Raw genomic sequence first — 19834 nt, forward strand, 5'->3', positions numbered from 1 at the left:
GTGATCGGAGCACTGGGGGCAGTGACCCCCAAATTGGAGGAGTGGCTACAACAGATCCCTGGAAAAACATCCAAAATCTCAGTCCAAAAAAGTGCAGTCCTAGGAACAGCAAGGATACTGCGCAGAACCCTCAAGCTACAGGGCGGACCTGGTGCCTCGTGTTTCCTTGTAATGTTGTTGTGTTTCATGTTATTGTTGTTATGTTTCCTTTTAATGTTGTCGTGTTTCGTCTATTTGTTTGTTTGTGACTTGCACATCAGGGCCACTGTACCTTACTGATAAATCTCCATCTTCTCTTCATAGCTCCTCATGTTTCCACCAGACCTCGATCTCAGACCTTGATCTCAGGGCGCTAGAGTTTCTAAATGTAGACTTACCTTTAGCTACAACTCTCCCCTTTGTCACAGATCCAGCATCATCATCATTGTCATGTTCCCAGTGTTATTGTGACTACTTCCTGTTTCGTTCCGGCCTGTGTAGTTCTCTCTAGCATTATGTTCAGTCATGTGATCTCTTCAGATGTTGCTAATCACTAATTAGTATCTGTACCTAAACCCGTGTCATGCAATGCTCTTTGCCAGATTGTTTCTGCACGTTACCTGTGCGTCACCTTTTCAGCATTCTGACCAACCTTAGGCCCAGACAGCTTCCAGTCAGTCGGTTTAAGGCTATTTTTGTGCTTGTTGGAGAACATTTTGTTTTGGCGCCATGGATTTCGCCTGGCCAGACTTAACCAAGCACTTCCAGATTAGCAACGGAAAACTCCTGAAATGGGCCACAGCGGCACCAACACTTGAAGCTCGGTTAAGTGCAGTTAATCGACTGGACGACTTTTCACATAGGGGACTCATTGGCCTCTCTACTCTGGTGAGAGAAAGCTCTGGTGTAAACTGAGCACCATGCACGAGTAGCTGGAATGCACTCTGCCAAAACACTGCATTGACATCACATCTCTCCCTCACTTTAGCCTAAGCTAGAAATCTGTATTGTCACACCACAACATACTGACAAATTAAATAAGCCATTAAAAAGACAGATGCGAGCAGATGTTTGTTTGTGAACTCGTAGCGCTCAGTCTGAAGCCGTCAGAGCAAAGGCAGTAATAACCAAAGCTAAATGTAGCCTCTCCATCCAGCAGCCAACAGAAACTTTGGTTTCCCGCAAACCCTCAAGCTAAGCTGCACAAATTTAGCTAACAGAAAAAAAAGCAAATAAACACCATCATAAAAATGTTCTCACACATAAATGAAGCAGAAAACGGTCTGCGTCTGTGTCTGAGATATTTAGGTTAATGAGCAATGAATTATTTTAGCCTTCATTCACGTCTTTAAGGTTTATCTGGAGATAAGGAGCAATCAGATGATGAGGAAAACCATCTGGCAGGTGAGAGGTTAAAATTCCTCTGCCTTTCACAAAGTGTAAATCTGTTTTATGCCCAGATAATGTGAGTCTGGCTCAGGGCAATACATTAACTATGTTAAAAGTCAACATCTTTCTTTGTCTGTCACTACTTCACATATCCTATACTTCAGCTTTTCTTCATTTAAGCAGATTGGTTTTCTCCTTCTTCTTTTTTCCATCATCATTTAGTTGCCCAGCTGGGTTAAATACAGTAGTTAGCTGGTTGGTTTATCACAACCCAGAGCCGTTTCCAGAAGAATTCTTGACACATTTGATGTTTAAATTGGTTGATTTTATTAGGATTTCCCATTTTTTCTCATTATTTCCAAACTCTATACACATGCTCAGTTGGTCAGTGAATGCTCCTGGGAATCACCATAATCCAATCTTCATGCCTAATTCTTATGTTCAACAGGAAAAACAGTGTCTATGCATGAAGTTTGGTTTCATAGTTAATGGAGACGTTTACCTGAGTGAAGCAGATGGTCACAATATAAAGTTATTAATAATATATAATTCATCAAGCTGTACATAATATATTAATATTATATAATTCTGTAATGTGAAGTACAACCCACTATAATGTAACTAACTGTAAAAGTTCCCACACGGGATGCTAATGTTGCTCATGCTGGTGGAAGATGCTCAGTGTATGTGGAGGAAGGAGATGTTGTGGATCGATGGCGCCACCTCGTGACTGATAGGGGGTTGACCCGTTATTTCAGTTGAAGTCACTTATGTAGCTTCAAATTATATTTCTCTTACCTAATTTAAACGAATGATTCCTGTTTTTATTTTTTTTCCACCATGTAAAAATTTTGTAGAGCTCAATCTGTTCCATTTTATTTTGGCTGCTGCTGTTTTGTCACCAGGTGGTCCAGAGCCTCAACTTTTGCAAGAGCATTTATTTGTAAAAAATGAAAAGCTTTTGCACAAAGCAATTTACACTATATCTTCTGTATTGTAGTCCGCTGCTGCAAAACAAACTGAAAGCACTTCTGCAGTAACAACAACCTTCAATAGTTCGCACAGTGACACAGTGGTCTTACATGACATCACACCACAAAACCAACTAGGACTGAAACACAGCACACGGGCACACAAACAGAAAGGTCATGGTGTTAGTATCCTGACAGTGCAGAGACCGTTGGGTACCGTTTCCGCTGAGTCATGCACTTGTCTCTGTCGATGAACAGCGAGTGGGTTTTACAGTTGATGTCTTTGACGAGGGCCATACGTGACTCCTCCAGGTGCGACAGGGAGGTTCTGGCATCGCTCAGCTGCTGGTGCAGGGCCGTCAGAGTTGCATTGATTTGTCTCACCTCCCCCTCCAAGCTGGACACAAACGCAGCACAAGAAGAAGGAGCGAATGGTGAGGTTGTGTGTTTGCATGTGTACGCATACTGTATGTGTGAGGGATTGTTTACCTGAGTTGAGGTTCGTCCCTGCACAGCTCCATGTTGGGTCTGAGGGAGCGAAGATAAAGTCTGGACTGAGCTACTCTCAGCGGAGCCTCTTTGTTGTCAATAGCCTTGTGCAGAGCCACAATGTTCTTCTCCTGGGCTCCAATCTGCTCCAAGGTCTACACACACAGGGACAGTGTTGAAACCAGTTAATATGTGTCTTTCTGTCTGTCCTTCTGTGTACCTTTGTAAGCTTCATCTCCAGCTGAGCCTTGGCCTCCACCAGCTCCACACAGCGCTGACTGAGAGCCTGGTCCACGCTGGAGCACTGGAAGGTCAGATCCTTGGTGGTGTCCTGCAGCAGCTGCTCCACCAACAGCCTGGGACAAACACACAGCCTGATTACATCCACCACAGTGACACTGGGGTCAGGAGCGTCCTTCATGGCCATCAGACCTGAGGCTGCTGGTGGCCTGCTCCTCCTGCAGGGCCTTGTTCAGGTTGTCCTGAGTGAACTTTGTCCATGCTGAGCGGTTGCACACCCTGCAGCAGAGCAGAAGGCAGCGAGTGTGAGAAGCAGAAGTCAGATGACTCACTTTCAGTCAGAGGGCTGTAGATTCACACACTCACTGCTCCTGCAGGGCGCCTGAGCTCGGGTGGTGCTTTGTGTCTGGGCTCATGTTGTTGTGTCTTCCACAGTGGTCGTCCAGGTTGTAGGCCTGGTACTTATCAGACCAGTCTGACTCTAGCATCTGCTTAGCCTCTCTGTTCATCCTGACACACACATGGAACCATATAACATCTTCTGAGTGAGACACATGTCAGGGCAATTTAACTTTTCACGCACAATCACTCACTTGATCTGAGTGACAACCTGAGCTGTAGTTCTCTTCAGGAGAGCTTGGACACTTCTGATCAAATCCACTTCCTGTGAAACACACACCCCTGGACATTTTACTCTCACACTGTTTGCACTATGAGACACTCGAAGGCTCTAGTAGAGCCTACTAGAAGCCTGAAATTAATAATAACAATGACAAGTTTAAACCCTTCATTAATGAATAACACATACTGTTTACTTTATGTGTGGCTGATTACTACTGTCATAGTTAATTTATGACTATTCCATACAGTAGGTTGTCTAATTATAATGTGAGGTGTTTTACTCCGCAAGAGGACTGAATCAACAAGTCCTTGAACTACTACTATGGCAAATGTCCTATATTAATTTCAGATTAGTTATTAATTGATTGATTGACCCGTTCTATTCAGGGCTGTGAGGGTAACACTCAAACTGCAATCCATTCACCTTCAACAGTTCCTCCTCCACAGCATCCTTAACCAGGTCTGGTCCCATTCTCCTCGTCCTGCAGTTTAGATTATCGGTGGCGATGGCGTAAGGAGCCTCGGTGGCGTCCAGCGCCTTCTCCAGCCGCGTCTTCAGCGCCAGCAGAGCCTGGGTGTCGGCCAGCAGCTGGTCGATGTGCCGCTGCAGCTCGGACCTCCAGGAGTGGATGTCTAGCAGCGCTTCTCCCAGCAGACGCGTCCCCTCTGCCTGCCTCTGCAGCGTGTCTGCTTCGGTGTCCTGGTAAAGGGTTTTGGACCGTCGCTGGACGTCCTGAGCATCACGGTGGTCGGTTCCGGACTGCAGGAGGATGCTGTGGTAGTTGGAGAACCACTCAGCAGGGCAGTACTTGGCAGAGCGGTACCCGGCTGTGTGTGAGCCCGAGGAGCTCTGCAGGGCCTCCGGCCCCTCGGGAGCCTCGCTGTCTGGGGCCCCGTGAGCCACAGCTCTGCCGTCAAAGTGTGGTCGCGACACTAACACCTCAGAGCTCATTTTATGACCGAGAAGAACTCTACGTTCACCTGTGTAAGACGGTCTGTGTGCAAAGCCAGTGATGATACAGGCTGCGATGTGTTTGTTTGCTGTTGCCTGGTTACATGTGTTGGCAGCAGCAGCTCCAGCAGCAGCTTGAGCTCACGTGACTCATTAAGCAGATTCTGTTACAGCCTTCAAGCAAAACAGAGAATGTTTATGGTTAATTCATCTGACATATGAGGTTGTTATGGAGTTGAATATGGTTTTAGATTATAGCAATAGATCAGCACAGTACAGTAGGCTCCTGCCAGGTCTATAAGCGTCATGGTTTCACAGACATAACATTTGAATAAAAGTATTTTTTTTTAAATATATGTTTTTGAAGTTGCATTAAACAGTGACACCAGTAATGAACTTGTGAAAAGAGCAAGCGATGTTGTGAAATCACACTTATACTGTAAATCAATCCCAAACAAAAGTATGCTTTTTTATGGACAGATAACATGCACTAGATTTGAATGAGGTTCAGAGGTGTCAGTGTTTTTACAGATAGCAGACATTGCTACACCCTCATCACCTCTACAATTTTTTTTATATATATATATATATATATATATATATATATATATATATATATATATATATATATATATATAAAACAACATGAGCACAGTTCAGAGGTGTGATGCATGTGTCAAGAGGCTAAAGTGCTGTTTGTGTCAAACTGCCCAACATATGAAAGATGAGCCGACCAAGCGTCTTTATTCTACAGGCTGAAAAGGAGGCAACAAAAGGAAGTGGAGCAGAGGCGGACGTGCAAACAGGAAACCATTCAACCATCAAATACATATTTGTTTAAGGGTGGTCTGTTACAGCAGAAGCTGCCTCACAACTAGGGGTGAGCCTTGTGCTTTTTGTTTCACTTACAGTGGATTCAGAACATACAGTATGAAACAAGTCAGTGGGCATCCTACTGGGTTGCTTATATATATATATATATATACACACACACACACACACACACACACACACACACACACACACACACACACACACACACACACACACACGGACCCCCCCAAACACACCACGTGCACAAAGTCAACCTGTCCACAAACCCTGCGACATCACATCACAAAAAATAAACCATTCATCAAGAGTGTATACATTTCTTATACAGTATATACTCCTCTTGTAAAAACAAAACTGTCCATTACAATTCGACATTCAGACTAATACATGCTGCCAGACAGGACACACACCCACACACACACGCGTAACGATCAGGTTGCAACTTGATTAGAGTTTGACTGATCCACACAGCTCCATACACATCAAGCTGTGCACCATAGTAAACTGACACCTGTCTATCATGGCCAGCATTAAATATTTTTGATACAGGCCACGCCCTGGAAACTATAACGTGGGTGTGATGCTGTAGAATTAAAAAATCATTTCAGACTCAGAAATTTTGACTTAGTTTTTCTTAGGTTTCTTTAATCAGAATAACTCATCACTTTCCCTCCAGCCTTGTGTTGTTGTCTTGTTTCCACAATGGCTCCAGTTGCTGTAAACAGAACAGTAAAGGTTTGTTTGTTACATATTTACAGTTTGAACATTATGTTCCATTACCATATATTTGCATTGTTCTGTTTCTGTTCATCCATTTGTACCTTTGTACCATCACAAATACTGCACTACCCTTCAAAAGTTTGGGGTCACTTGAAATGTCCTATTTTCGACAGCAAAGCACTTTTTTCAATGTAATGGTACAATGTGTCTGCTCATTGCATCAGAAGGCCGATGGAGATTACCAGATTACCTCAACAAATGAACAGCTAGAAGGCCAAAGGTCTGCAATGCTGTAATTGCTGCAAATGAAGGATTCTTTGACAAGTATTTCAAATACAGATAATTATTTTTAACCCTTTTAATGTCTTGACACTATATTTTCTATTGATTTTACATCTCATGTTAATAAAAGTGTGACTTTTACACCAGCACAGCAGGTACAATGAAAACCACAGCGTTAAAGACAGCAACATCTGAAAGAGACAAACAGACATTAGCAGCAGACTCCTCATAAATCTGCTCTCACACCTGCTTCACCTTCACACAGAAGCAGAAGGAAACCAGTTATCAGACCTGGGGCATCACTGCATTTGGTGGATTTGTGATGTGTTTGAAATAATACTAAATATATGATTTAATAGAGATGCTAGTTTATTACATAAATTTCTGCATGGAGAACACGGTACCCACCCAAGTCAGCCAAGAAATGCTACAGGGAGAAGTTGGAGGCGAGGTTAGCAAAAAACAACATCCGAGATGTGGAGGGGCCTGAAGACCATCTCAGGCCATGGAGAGAACAGAGGCTCAGAATCAGCTGATGGGGACCTGAACCTGGCCAATGAGCTGAATCTCCCCCTCCACCTTACAAGTCTCCATCCCAGCAGTGGCACCCACCCCCTCATGTTCACACCTCTTCACACGACCCCCTTTACAAGCAGCACACCTCTGGCCATCACGCCCTCTCCCTAACTTCAGACCAGGTGTCATGGATCGAGGTTCAGGTGCATATTCATGTCCATTTCCTGTTTCATTTTGTACATACTGTTATGTGTTCAGTCTACATGTTTCCGATCCAGCCTCAGTTTTCACCACCTTCGGGGCCAGATGTTCTGTTCTGTTCACGTATGATCCCTCAGCCAGCACTCCAGTCTTTAGTAAGTCCCACTGGGCCGGCCCTCGCCAAGTTGGCACCCTGGGCGAGAGCATGATTTTGCGCCCTCCACAACAGACCACCTGGTTGGCCTGTGCCTATACCGGTTCTGTTTTGCCTGTTCCTGATCTTGCTTTTGCCCAGTCCTTGTCAGTACCTCAGCCTGTATTAGGGATCTATTGTTTTTACCATTACCTGCCTGACCCTGAGTTTTGTCTGACGCCTTGGATTCTGTTTTTATTAAACTGAAATTTTACTCAAGTCCCGCCTCAGCGCTGTGCATTTGGGTCCTACATACAAACAAAACAAAAACAAGCAAAGCTGCAGGTCCAGACGGCATCAGCCCCAGACTGCTCAGAGACTGTGCTGTTGCGGTCTATGATGCGGTCACATACATCTTCAACCTCAGCCTGAGTCTGAAGACTGTCCCTGAGCTCTGGAAGACCTCCTGTGAGGTTCCGGTCCCTAAGATGACGCATGCTGAGGAACCGAATCACTACCCCTCAGGGGACGGTGCTCTCACCATTCCTCTTCCCTCTACACCGGACTTCACATATGAGACCAACAGCGGGCACATCCGACGATTCAGTCATCATTGGCTGTGTATCTGAGGGGAACGAGCTGGAATACAGGTCAGTCTTCAAGAATGTTGTGAACTGGTGCAAACGCAACCACTTAAACTTGCTTAAATACCAGTAAGACCAAGAAGATGGTGATTGACTTGTGGAGGAGAACACCACATCACACACACCGGTGAACATCCAGGGCTCAGACATAAAGATTGTGGACTCCAGTACCTGGGTGTTCACCTCAAAACATAAACTAGACTGGACTAATAACACTAATGCCCTATACAAGGAGGGCCAAGGTCGCCTCCACCCTCTGCCTCATGCCTCTCGCCAAAACAATGAAAGAAGTGAATGAAGTGGCTAAGAAAAACAGTTCATGCATGTGGAGCCGTGACAGCCAGAACATGGCAAAATGTGCTAAAAGTATTTGTTGTTGATAAAAATGATAAATTTTATCAACATACAGTATGTGTCGTGAAAGCTACCATTGTTAGCTAGGGACCGACTAACAAACATGGTCAAGGTCATCAATGGGGAGAATTGGAAGGCCAGCAGGGACACTGGCCCCTAAGGAGCGCAGTTTGACACCCTGATGTACACTAATGTGTAGCGCATGCAACAACTTTTTATATTTAGATTTGGTGGAAGCTGTTAGTGTTTTTCACAAATCTTCCCAAGCCATGTGTCATTACTTTTACACTTTTATAGACAATGTATAATACATGGTCCCCATATCCTCATACAAGTACTTGATCGTTAGAAGCCTCCTAAATTGTTACTATTGCTAAAACATGTGAAATCTATATACCAACTCAAACTACAGACATTTAAAAGTATGAATTAGCGAGTTTCAACTATCAAATGTTTTTAGGTTTTGTACCCTGTCCATTTTTCTCTTGGGCTCTGCTGTAGAACATTTGGTTGAGAGTGACGCCATCTTGGATTTAACCACAAGATGGTGGTACTATGGGTTATGTGCGGAGACAACGGCTCTAAGTTGAGAAAATTAAAGTATATGGTGCAGGAAACCCAAAATGTGACAGAGAAACAGAGATGATGCAAACAAAGACTAACACTTTAACAGGTGTAAGATGTGCTGTGTAGCTGTGTAAACAACATTTATTGAGAATGATCTTATATAAATTAATCAATTCCCATTTTGATTTATCAATAACTACCAGAACCTGTCTCATAAGTACAATTTAAAGTGTCCATGTGCTGTTCCTATTAAACAATCAGCAGGGAGAGTTGGAAAACCAGCAGGACAGTAGCTCTCGAGAACCTGGAAGGGACACTCCTGGTATAAAACAACAGGTACAGAAACAATTGTCGATAAATTGGTCAGATCTAAATGGATATGTTGAGCAAAGGTTAATCAAAGGTTAAACACTTCAGTCAAGTTGGAATAGAGTATAAAACACATGATGGTGATTTAGATCAATCAATTGTTAAAATTAAGCAGTTCAGCAGCATTCAGCAGTAGTAGATGGCTTTGTCTCTTTATTCACTTTATTTTAGGCTATTACAGATTTGTAAGTAATCACTGTAATGTTTATATATCTCAATCTGTATTTGTATATGTATATGTATAGGTAGTAGATGAAAAATATAACAGTTTATTACACATTAAATATTGCACGTGTAAATATTAAACCCAAAGGTCAAATTATAATTTAATTACAAGAACAAATACTTACAAAAACTATACCAGTACAACAATATACCAGTGTGGACTGGTAGCACAATAGGTAATGCACTAGCATGGAAAGCATAAGCTCCCCAGTTCAGTTCACCACTGTTTGTCCTTGAAAAAGACGTGTCATGATACTGGAGCTTCCCGGGTGCCGCCACATGGCTGCACACTGCTCCCCCAGGGGATGGGTCAAATGCAGAGACTGTACTTGTACATGTGTAATGATTCATTCTATTCTATTCTATTTCATTTCATTTTATTTCTATTTCATAAACTGATAAACTAGATAACTGACAGTACATACAAATAAGCAAAATAAAACCAGTAACACATATTGGACTATACAGTATGTTGCTGTCTAGTTACTAACAAAGATATTACAGACTGGAAAACATGAGTAATGGGTAGATGTGCAAATTACTCATCTTTTATTGACATCACGGCAAAATTCATTACAGTACATGGCTTCTGTTGTGTTGACGTTTTCATACAAGTCTTGCTCAGCTCCACCTGCATCATAATGGGAGAAGCTGCTCTGCTGTTTGGATTTCCTCTGCTTTGAGAACACGACCACGTCTTGATTTTCATAAATCTGAAAAAGAATCAGGATAATGAGTCAACCACCATCTTCAATGAGAAGTCAGGGGATGGCTTAATTTAAGATACATAAATCTTAATGAAGCTGAGCTCCTTGCATGACTTGTATGTGTTTGATATGTAGGTTTTCTTACATCAGAGTCACTGGTCATTACATCTCCAGCCTTATGTTGTTTTTGCCTTGTTTCCACAATGGCTCCAGTTGCTGGAAACAGAACAGTAAAGGTTTGTTTGCTCCATATTTACAGTTTAAACATTGTTCTGTTTTTGTTCATCCATTTGTACCTTTTCCTTTGTGACATTTGTGTTTACACACCATGACCATCACAAATATCAGAACAAACACCAGCACAGCAGGTGCAATGAAAACCACAGTGTTAAAGGCAGCAACATCTGAAAGAGAGAGAGTAAAATCATCTTTCCTTTTAACAGACTTTAGCAGCAGACTCCTCATATATCTATCTATCTATATACACTACAGTTCAAATGTTTGGGGTTTGCAATGAAGATAGCTTCAAACGATTCAGAAATACACTGTATACTGTACACTGACAATGTGGTAAATGACTGTTTTAGCTGCAAATAGCAACTGCAAATTGTATTTGATGTAATATCTACATAGGTGTATGGACGCCCATTTCCAGCAACTATCACTCCAGTGTTGTAATGGTACAATGTGTCTGCTCATTGCATCAGAAGGCTGATGGGGATTACCAGATTACCTCAACAAATGAACAGCTAGAAGGCTGCCAAAAGGCTAGAAGTAACCAAAGGTTTGCAGTGCTGTAATTGCTGCAAATAAAGGATTCCTTGACAAGAGTGAAGTTTGAAGAAAGAAATTATTATTTCAAATACGAATCATTATTTTTAACCCTTTTAATGCCTTGACTACATTTTCTATTAATTTTACATCTCATGATGTTAATAAAAGTGTGACTTTCCATGTGGGTGTCTGGGTGATCCCAAACTTTTGAACGGTAGTGTACTATATATATATATATATATATATATATATATATATATATATATATATATATATATATATATATATATATATATATATATATATAAAAACTCTATTCTCACCCTCCGCGGGTGGTCTCATCCACTTTCCAAGCTCGGGTCCTCTACCAGAGGCCAGGGAGCTTGAGGGTTCTGCGCAGTATCCTTGCTGTTCCTAGGACTGCACTTTTCTGGACTGAGATGTCGGATGTTTTTCCAGGGATCTGTCGTAGCCACTCCTCCAGTTTGGGGGTCACAGCCCCTAGTGCTCCGATCACCACAGGCACCACTGTGGCCTTCACCTTCCAAGCCTTCTCCAGTTCTTCTCTGAGCCCTTGGTATTTCTCTAGTTTCTCATGTTCCTTTTTCCTGATGTTGCCATCGCTTGGTATTGCCACATCCACCACTACGGCTTTCCTCTGCTCTTTATCCACCACCACAATGTCTGGTTGGTTCGCCATTACCATTCTGTCAGTCTGGATCTGGAAGTCCCACAGGATCTTGGCTCGCTCGTTCTCTACCACCTTGGGAGGTGTTTCCCACTTTGACCTTGGGGTTTCCAGTCCATACTCCGCGCAGATGTTCCTGTATACTATGCCAGCCACTTGGTTATGGCGTTCCATGTATGCTTTCCCTGCCAGCATCTTGCACCCTGCAGTTATGTGCTGGACCGTCTCTGGGGCCTCTTTGCACAGTCTACACCTTGGGTCTTGTCTGGTGTGGTAGATCTGGGCCTCTATGGCTCTGGTGCTCAGGGCCTGCTCCTGTGCAGCCAGGATGAGTGCCTCTGTGCTGTCCTTCAGCCCAGCCCTTTCAAGCCATTGGTAGGATTTGTTGAGATCAGCCACTTCAGTTATGTTCCGGTGGTACATCCCGTGCAAGGGCTTGTCCTCCCATGATGGTCCCTCTTCCAGCATCTCATCCTCTGTTCTCCACTGCCTGAGACATTCACTCAGCACGTCATCTGTCGGGGCCTTATCCTTGATGTACTTATGGATCTTGGATGTTTCATCCCGGATAGTGGCTCTCACGCTCACTAGTCCTCGGCCTCCTTCCTTGCGGCTAGCGTACAGTCTCAGGGTGCTGGATTTGGGGTGGAACCCTCCATGCATGGTGAGGAGCTTTCGTGTCTTAACATCTGTGGTCTGTATCTCTTCCTTTGGCCACCTTATTATTCCCGCAGGGTATCTGATCACTGGCAGAGCGTAGCTGTTTATTGCCCGGGATTTGTTCTTGCCATTGAGCTGGCTTCTTGCCTTACTCTTGCCTTACTCGTTGGAGGTATTTGGCTGTTGCGGCATTTCTTGTTGCCTGTTCAAGGTTGCCGTTTGCCTGTGGTATTCCAAGGTACTTGTAATTGTCCTCAATGTCTGCTATTGTTCCTTCTGGGAGTGAGACCCCTTCTGTGTGGATAACCTTGCCTCTCTTTTTCACCATCCTACCACATTTCTCGAGCCCGAATGACATCCCGATGTCCGAGCTGTAGATTCTGGTGGTGTGGATCAGCGAGTCGATGTCTCACTCACTCTTGGCGTACAGCTTGATGTCATCCATGTAGAGGAGGTGACTTATGGTGACCCCATTCCGGAGTCGGTATCCATAGCCAGTCTTGTTTATTATTTGGCTGAGGGGGTTCAGACCTATGCAGAACAGCAGTGGGGACAGTGCATCTCCTTGGTATATGCCACATTTGATGGATACTTGGGCAAGTGGCTTCCCATTGGCTTCAAGGGTGGTTCTCCACAACCTCATCCAGTTTGCAATGAAGGCCCTTAGAGTTCTGTTGATGTTGTACAGCTCCAAGCATTCAGTGATCCATGTGTGTGGCATTGAGTCACAGGCTTTCTTGTGGTCAATCCAGGCTGTGCACAGGTTGGTGTGTCGCACTCTGCAGTCTTGGGCAATTGTTCTGTCAACCAGGAGTTGATATATATACAGATATAGATAGATACAGGTATATATTTATATATATACAGATTTGATTCAGATAAACCAAAGATTTGAGTGTTTTTACCTACTGACAGTTGGACGTTAGTGTAGTTTCCAAAGCTCCAGTGTGAGTCTGAGCCACACCAGTACGTCCCAGAATCACCTGCCTCCAGCTCTGAGACCATCACCAAGAAAGAGCTGGTAGAAACATTATCCAGCAGAGTGAACCTGGTGTCAGTCATCATGTTTGTGCAGGTCCTGTGGTGGTCTCCCTTACAGAGGAACTTCCTGTTTGTCCCATGTTGTGTTGGATAGGGACACTGCATAGTTAATGGATGTCCCACAGAGCCTCTTAGTTTGTTTGACTTCACACAGCACCACTCTGTCAGACACAAGGAGGTTAGAGAAAAAGTACATAATAACACTTCAGGTCAGAACAGTAACAATAATTCAAATCAAGAATCTGTTTGACCAGTTGATGTATAAAAGGACAACTGTGACTGCTCACCTTTGACCTCCAGATCAACAGCAGAGAAAACATCAAGGCCTGTGTTTGTGTGGACTCCACAAAGATACGACCCAGAATCCTGTTGGGTCAGACTGGTGATGTTCACTGTGAATGTTGACAGCTTGTCATCAGTCAGTGTGAAGCGTGTGTCTTGTTTCTTGGTGGAGGAGACTACTGCCTGCTGAAGACATGTGGACGGACGGTTTTCTCTGCACATGTACTTCAGGTTGTTCTGGTACTGAGGCTCATATGAACAAGTGAAGGACACAGAACCTCCCTCATAGCTTTGGACTTTGGTGGAACTGTCACAGCAGGTGTTCCCTGGATTTACATAAAAGAAAAATATCAATCAGAGTCAGGTAATGTGTTAAAATATTCTACAACCTCTTGTCAAATTGGATATCTGAACTGTGAGATGACATGACTAGAACGTCAATCACTGACCTCTGACCAAGTGAGTCCTGGTGCCATGAGCAATGATGGACACACATATTGTACTGTATATACTTGAACACTTATTTCTCATTGATGCCCACCAGAATGTCCCCCAGTAGAACAATGGAGTCCTTAGTTAAAGGACCCCCCAGAGCCCCCTCCAGAAAACCCAAAAGGCCAGGCATTCTGCTTTGTTGTTTGGTCGATACGAACAAAGAACAGTAAGACACCTGTCACAGCTGGCAACTCCAGAATATAAGACAGTCCAGCCCTGTTAAGAAGTTCGGATACAGAGCTGAAATCTTTCAGTTTTGCAGAAGACCCCTTTTTCTCTGCTGCTTAATTTGCAAAGAACAGGCCCCCTATGGCTATTCCTGCAGGTGTTGGGTTCACAGAAGAATGGGATCACCTTGCTGTGCTAAGGCCCTGTGGGCAGAGCTTGTATATGTACAAGCCCTGACCCCAGACCTGGCTCCATGCTGGGGCCCTGGCTGCCCAATATTGAATATCTATGTTTTAGCAATAATCATAGTGGGCTTCGAATGGCTCCCAGTCTTGCCCAACAACTTCAGTAGGGCCTTCCTTGGAGACCATACCAGGGGGATTTAGGACCCAATGACATAACTTATAGGGTCATTTGGGTACACAAACTCCTCCAGCAATATATATGGCGACAGTTTAAAAAGGGGAAACACTCAGGAATATTTGTAAAGTTGGTCCTATCAAACCTTTTACACTGTGATCTCTCACCTTCGACCTCCAGATAAACAGCAGAAAAAACATCAAGGCCTGTGTTTGTGTGGACTCCACAAAGATACGACCCAGAATCCTGTTGGGTCAGACTGGTGATGTTCACTGTGAATGTTGACAGCTTGTCATCAGTCAGTGTGAAGCGTGTGTCTTGTTTCTTGATGGAGGAGACTACTGCCTGCTGCAGACATGTGGACGGACGGTTTCCTCTGCACATGTACTTCAGGTTGTTCTGGTACCGAGACTCATATGGACAAGTGAAGGACACAGAACCTCCCTCATAACTTTGGACTTTGGTGGTACTGTCACAGCAGGTGTCTGTCAAAGAATTTTAGAAGAACAGAAGTAGGTGGCAGAGAGTTTTAGAAGGACAGTAGTATTTAGTGAAATTTCTTAAAAACCATCAATAACAATATCATAAAGGAAAAAATGCTAAAAAGCAATATTTTACTTGTAGTAAAAAAGAGAAGTAGTAAGCAAAATTAAATCCAGTTTTATGCAATTCAGCCCTAAGGGTAATGGTACATGCAGAAATGCATATAGAAAAAGAGATACATGAAGCATCATGAAGAGGAGAATCAGGCAACAGTGAGCATGGAAGGATCCATGGTCTTCACCACAGCGCTTTTCTAAGCACGAGGGGCAACGTGGGGTTTGGTGTGCCGACTGTGCCCCTTTGGCATATGATCCTATGACTGGTGTGACTGCTTTCCCTGCTGAGTGTTGTGTTGGCTCAATACTTTTTTACTGACATTGATTCTGACTTCAGTGTACACTAAATAAATATATACAATACATTTTTCACACCTTGTCTTCATCTTCATTCGCTCACACTGTCCCTGTACTGGGACAACCCCCACCCACCATGAGTTATGATTTGTGTACAGTCCAGATGCTAATCCTCAGCCACACAAGCTGCACACCGTTGAAAAACTTAGAGTCTCGTCTTTCCGACCATATAAACCATTTCCAGCAACAACAATCACAGTGCAGTCACAAATTTTCCATCACTTACTTTTCACGTTGTGTGTGGTCTCATTCTATCCATTACGAGCAAGCAAATGTAATTCAATAAAATGCTTCGGTCCAAAATACAGTATATTCACAATGGTCTGAAACCTGCAAATGTTCTGCTCCAACTTCTGAGCAAAAAATATTTGTTTTTCACTTCTGTGGGCTATAACTGGATAAATTTAAAACCGAAACTAAGGATCTACGATGGAGGCTCTAAGCCTCCCGCTTCCATTGGGACCAAACCAGGCGGAAAGGCCCATGTATGGGGTAACCAAGGCAACCCAGAGCCAATACCCGCCCCCCTCCCTCCACTCCCAGGCCTCTAGAGTTAACCTTGTATATGGTGGATGAAACGGACAAAGCAGCCGTGTACTGGAGAAAGCGCTGATTCTGATGATAAGTGGGTAGGGGAGCTCAGACCGCCGTCTCAAGCCAGGTCAAAGGGACAAAAAGTGAAATCTGCTCTTTCTTACCCATAAATTATTGACTAGATTGTTACATATAAGCTTTTAGGTTATAGTGAATGCTAATATAGCATTAAATGGTATTATTACAGCCTAGAAGCCTGCATTTAAGCCCTGCATGGAGTCTGTAGGTTGATGCAGACCGGAGTTGTGACCTATTAGAGTTACCCGGCCCAGGCGGATTTTGGGGGTTGAGGCAGAATGAAATATTATAAATTTATAGGAAAAGGGTCCCATATATTGTTTGCTAACACTATTTGATTTATTTCTTCATATATATATATAAATGCATAAGGCTTCATTCTTTTGGATCCCTTTTGTTTTTTGTCCTGCTACCAGTCACCAGGGAGATATTTGCTCATATCTATAAGGGAAAAATCCAGGCGAGGGTTTATCAAAAAATTATTTCAGGTCTCTGTTTCTTTTATTTTTCTCCTGTATAACTGTAACAAATTATTTTCTTTCTTTGAAAACTAGAAGAAATTTCCTTTTCAATCACGCCAATTTTGTATCCCTTACCATTTAAGAACTACAACCATTTTAATTTGAGTATGTCAATTCGGCTCCTAATTAATTAATAGGGCTTAAATAGGGCTTGATAGCTTACAGGTTAAAGGAATTGTATGGACATTAAGAAGCAAATTGATGAAAATATATTTACCTTTCACCACCTCCAGACTGACTTCAGCAGGGTAGTAATCTATTCCAATTTTTGTCACTCCACACCAGTATTTTCCAGCTTCACTATACTGAATATTAGATATGGAGGTTGTAAAAACCTTCTTGTTTATATCGTCTCTGATAGAGAATCTGTTCTTTTTTGCTTCTGTTGTTGTAATGACAATATCATTACTGCCACAGCCGTTTCTGCACAGGTACTTCTTATAATCCTCATATCCTGCATCATAAGGGCAGGAGAGGCTGGCTTCTCTCCCTTCATATCCAAACACATGGATCAACGGTCTTGTGCTGGTCACAAAACAGGGAGAAACTGCAAAAAAAAAAAGTTGTAACAGAAAGGAAAAAACTGAACATCATGAATCTTATTATTTTAAACTACGATGATCTCTGACCTAGCATTTTTTATTGTTATGTTAGCATAATGAAATTCATCAAGATATTTGCTCTACAATTCACTGCATGTGAGGTATAACAAAAATGTACAGTACTTGTTTTAATTAAATGAACTTACTGAAGAGATGAAACAGCAACATTTGAATGCAGCACATCTTCATGACTTATCAAAAAAAGGAACTAAAAGTTAAATGTATCAATGTTTCACCTACAGCAGGCAGACGATTGTCAATCTTTCAGACCCTCTCGCTGCATGTCACATTGCTATTTCACATAAGCCATTTCCTGTTTACCGGTCTTTATCTAAAGGAACAGGAAAAGCATGACAGTTATGACACATCAGTGAAACTGACAGACATGGTGAGACCTTTATTGTGTTAGACATTCAGTACAGAGAGTGAATGCGTCGCTGCTGACCACAGGAAAATACCAGATTTAGCTTTCAGTTCGTGGTATTCAAATTGTACACAATAAAGCAAAACTGCATGAGGACCAGGACGCAGAGTTGAAGTCTTCTGAAGATGTCTGATTTGTTCTAAATATAAAAACTATACTTTGCAATTATACAATAAACCTCTCATCTAACAAAGATCTGTGTATTTTTACTGTATAATGTAGGATTTATTAGAAGTATAATGTGACACTAAAACAGTATTAGTTGTCAACTTTGATATAAAAAAATAACTTCATGCCACACCCACATTAATATTTCCTTGCATTAAAGGTAGGAGACTACTGTATCTCCTCACAAAGATCGGTATACTTTTGCTGCAGAGTTTATAATTTATTATCATTTAATAAATTATATTTACTAATTAATTTTTTACTAGGCATTCTATACTGTAGTATGCCCCCCACACACACATTTGTGTCGCTGCCAAGGGGGGCGTAAACAAACCTGGACAAGGTGATCGCACGTACGGCTGCAGGAGGAAGACGTGTCCTGCTACAACGCCTTCATTGTGTGGCACCATATGCGCCCCCCCACTGGATGCCCGCCAAGCGCAACTGCAGCGCCTCCTCCTGGAGGTCCTTGGCAGGGCTCTCGTCACCCCAATCAGCCGCACGAGACGTTTTCCGCCCCACTCCTGAGGTGGCTGCGACACTCGTTCCCACCGTTCGGGAGGACCCCCGATGGCCCCTTTCTTCTCCTCCGCCCCTTCCTCCTCCTCCTCCTGGTTGGGGGATGGAGAAGCAGGAAGTGGGCGATGAAGGTCGTCGGGAGACCGCATATAAGAGCCGCTGAGGAAAAAAGAAGAGGAAAAGGTGCCAAGTGTGTCCTCCCAAGAGGAACTGCAAGACGACCAACGTGTGCCGCCGGTGCGACAGGTACATCTGCGGAGACCACCTGCTCGTCTACGGCCTACAGTGCGCATCCCTTCCCTGCATCTGCCTTCTCCCGGCCCCATGATTCCCGCCCAACCCACACTACACCACCATACACACCACCCCCTACTCCTCATGTGGTTTTCCTGGGTTAACCGAAAGCTGCACAAGCATTAATAGTGGTTTATAGTTTAGAACTCTGACACCCTAGGGGATAATTCGATGCCTAAGTAACTAATGTTCCCTGAGCAAACTGTGGTAGATTCATCTCAAAGTGTGACTTCACCGATTAAAAGCGGTGCTATAAAAATTTAATAAAACTTATTAGTTGAAATGTGCTAAAAGGTTTGTCATTGATTGTCTATGTCCAAAGAAAACAGGCAAAATGGCAGTATTATGTGCTGTGACTGAAATGGCCAAATCCTACAACACCCAGAATGCATTGTGCTCAAACAAATCCCGAACGCCCCCCCCCCCCCCCCCCCCTTACTTGCTCTCTAATTGGTCGGACCTGTTGAACCTACTACCTGGCATGTGTGTTTGCACAGCGTGGTAATTAGTAATACCTCTGTTTTACTCAGAATATCATTCAAGCCACAATGGTGTCAAGCTGCATTGCCTCAGGATGCAAGGCAACAAGGTCCATGTACAGTACCTTTCGTTCAATTGGTCTTTCGTTTGAAATCAAAAGTTGAAAAATGAAAACATGAGCCATTTCTTTAAAATTATTTCATTTTTAACATGGTAATGAAAAAAAAAACTAAAGCTACTTTTTTGATATTTTTTTTTTCATTCAAGGACATTACAGAAATTATCTTGTCTTGTTTTACAAGACAAGATAATAGACAACAGTTTTTTCTACAGGTCTATCACAAACCATATTTGGTTCTCATGTGGAACTTCCAAAGGTGATACACTGGTAAGTTGAAAATTTTCTACAGCATAGCAAGATTGTTTCTACAATTTCTGGCAGCATTAGTAAGTTTTTATACAGTTTGAAAATACACAAATCACTGTTGTTTCATACAGGAAGTTAAACGGCTGTGGACATCCATTCTACTGTATATCACATATGTGGTATGTGGACTGTGGACAGAAAATGGACAACAGCAACATGATCAACTAACA

At 43.0% G+C, this 19834-nt stretch overlaps 2 protein-coding genes across 3 annotated transcripts; both read right to left on the bottom strand.

Annotated features, from left to right (window-relative positions):
- Nucleotides 1-1683: 1683 nt before the first annotated feature.
- tekt4 (tektin 4) lies at nucleotides 1684-4775 on the bottom strand. Its single transcript, XM_029158651.3, has 7 exons — nucleotides 4114-4775; nucleotides 3662-3732; nucleotides 3435-3578; nucleotides 3261-3347; nucleotides 3049-3184; nucleotides 2829-2983; nucleotides 1684-2736 (listed from the first exon to the last, which is right to left on the bottom strand). The coding sequence occupies exons 1-7, from the start codon at nucleotides 4639-4641 to the stop codon at nucleotides 2523-2525; spliced, it is 1335 nt and encodes a 444-aa protein (XP_029014484.1). The 5' UTR covers nucleotides 4642-4775; the 3' UTR covers nucleotides 1684-2522.
- A 4617-nt stretch (nucleotides 4776-9392) lies between these two features.
- Nucleotides 9393-17657, bottom strand: LOC114860203 (polymeric immunoglobulin receptor-like). 2 transcript variants are annotated; one of them, XM_055510856.1, is made up of 8 exons: nucleotides 17499-17657; nucleotides 16968-17297; nucleotides 14829-15146; nucleotides 13644-13964; nucleotides 13221-13517; nucleotides 10490-10597; nucleotides 10339-10409; nucleotides 9393-10199 (listed from the first exon to the last, which is right to left on the bottom strand). In XM_055510856.1, the coding sequence occupies exons 1-8, from the start codon at nucleotides 17539-17541 to the stop codon at nucleotides 10029-10031; spliced, it is 1659 nt and encodes a 552-aa protein (XP_055366831.1). In that variant the 5' UTR covers nucleotides 17542-17657; the 3' UTR covers nucleotides 9393-10028. The 2 variants fall into 2 exon arrangements, 1 of the variants encoding a protein (XP_055366831.1); XR_008695372.1 differs by lacking the exon at nucleotides 9393-10199 and adding an exon at nucleotides 11291-13115 and having other exon boundaries at nucleotides 10396-10409.
- Between the last annotated feature and the right edge of the window lie 2177 nt (nucleotides 17658-19834).

The sequence above is a fragment of the Betta splendens genome, chromosome 1, assembly GCF_900634795.4.
Source record: "Betta splendens chromosome 1, fBetSpl5.4, whole genome shotgun sequence".
In the NCBI taxonomy this organism is placed as follows: Eukaryota; Metazoa; Chordata; class Actinopteri; order Anabantiformes; family Osphronemidae; genus Betta; species Betta splendens.

What these genes read in the sequence shown, in the direction of transcription:
- tekt4 (XM_029158651.3), bottom strand. Translation starts at nt 4,641, where the DNA reads ATGAGCTCTGAGGTGTTAGTGTCGCGACCACACTTTGACGGCAGAGCT. An exon ending in CAGGTTGTCACTCAGATCAA is followed by an intron (nt 3,579 to 3,661) that starts GTGAGTGATTGT and finishes TGTGTGTGTCAG; the next exon opens with GATGAACAGAGAGGCTAAGC. An exon ending in TCAGGCGCCCTGCAGGAGCA is followed by an intron (nt 3,348 to 3,434) that starts GTGAGTGTGTGA and finishes GCTCTGCTGCAG; the next exon opens with GGTGTGCAACCGCTCAGCAT.
- LOC114860203 (XM_055510856.1), bottom strand. Translation starts at nt 17,541, where the DNA reads ATGAAGATGTGCTGCATTCAAATGTTGCTGTTTCATCTCTTCA. An exon ending in TGTTTATCTGGAGGTCGAAG is followed by an intron (nt 13,965 to 14,828) that starts GTGAGAGATCAC and finishes ATGTAAATCCAG; the next exon opens with GGAACACCTGCTGTGACAGT. An exon ending in TAACGTCCAACTGTCAGTAG is followed by an intron (nt 10,598 to 13,220) that starts GTAAAAACACTC and finishes TCTCTCTTTCAG; the next exon opens with ATGTTGCTGCCTTTAACACT.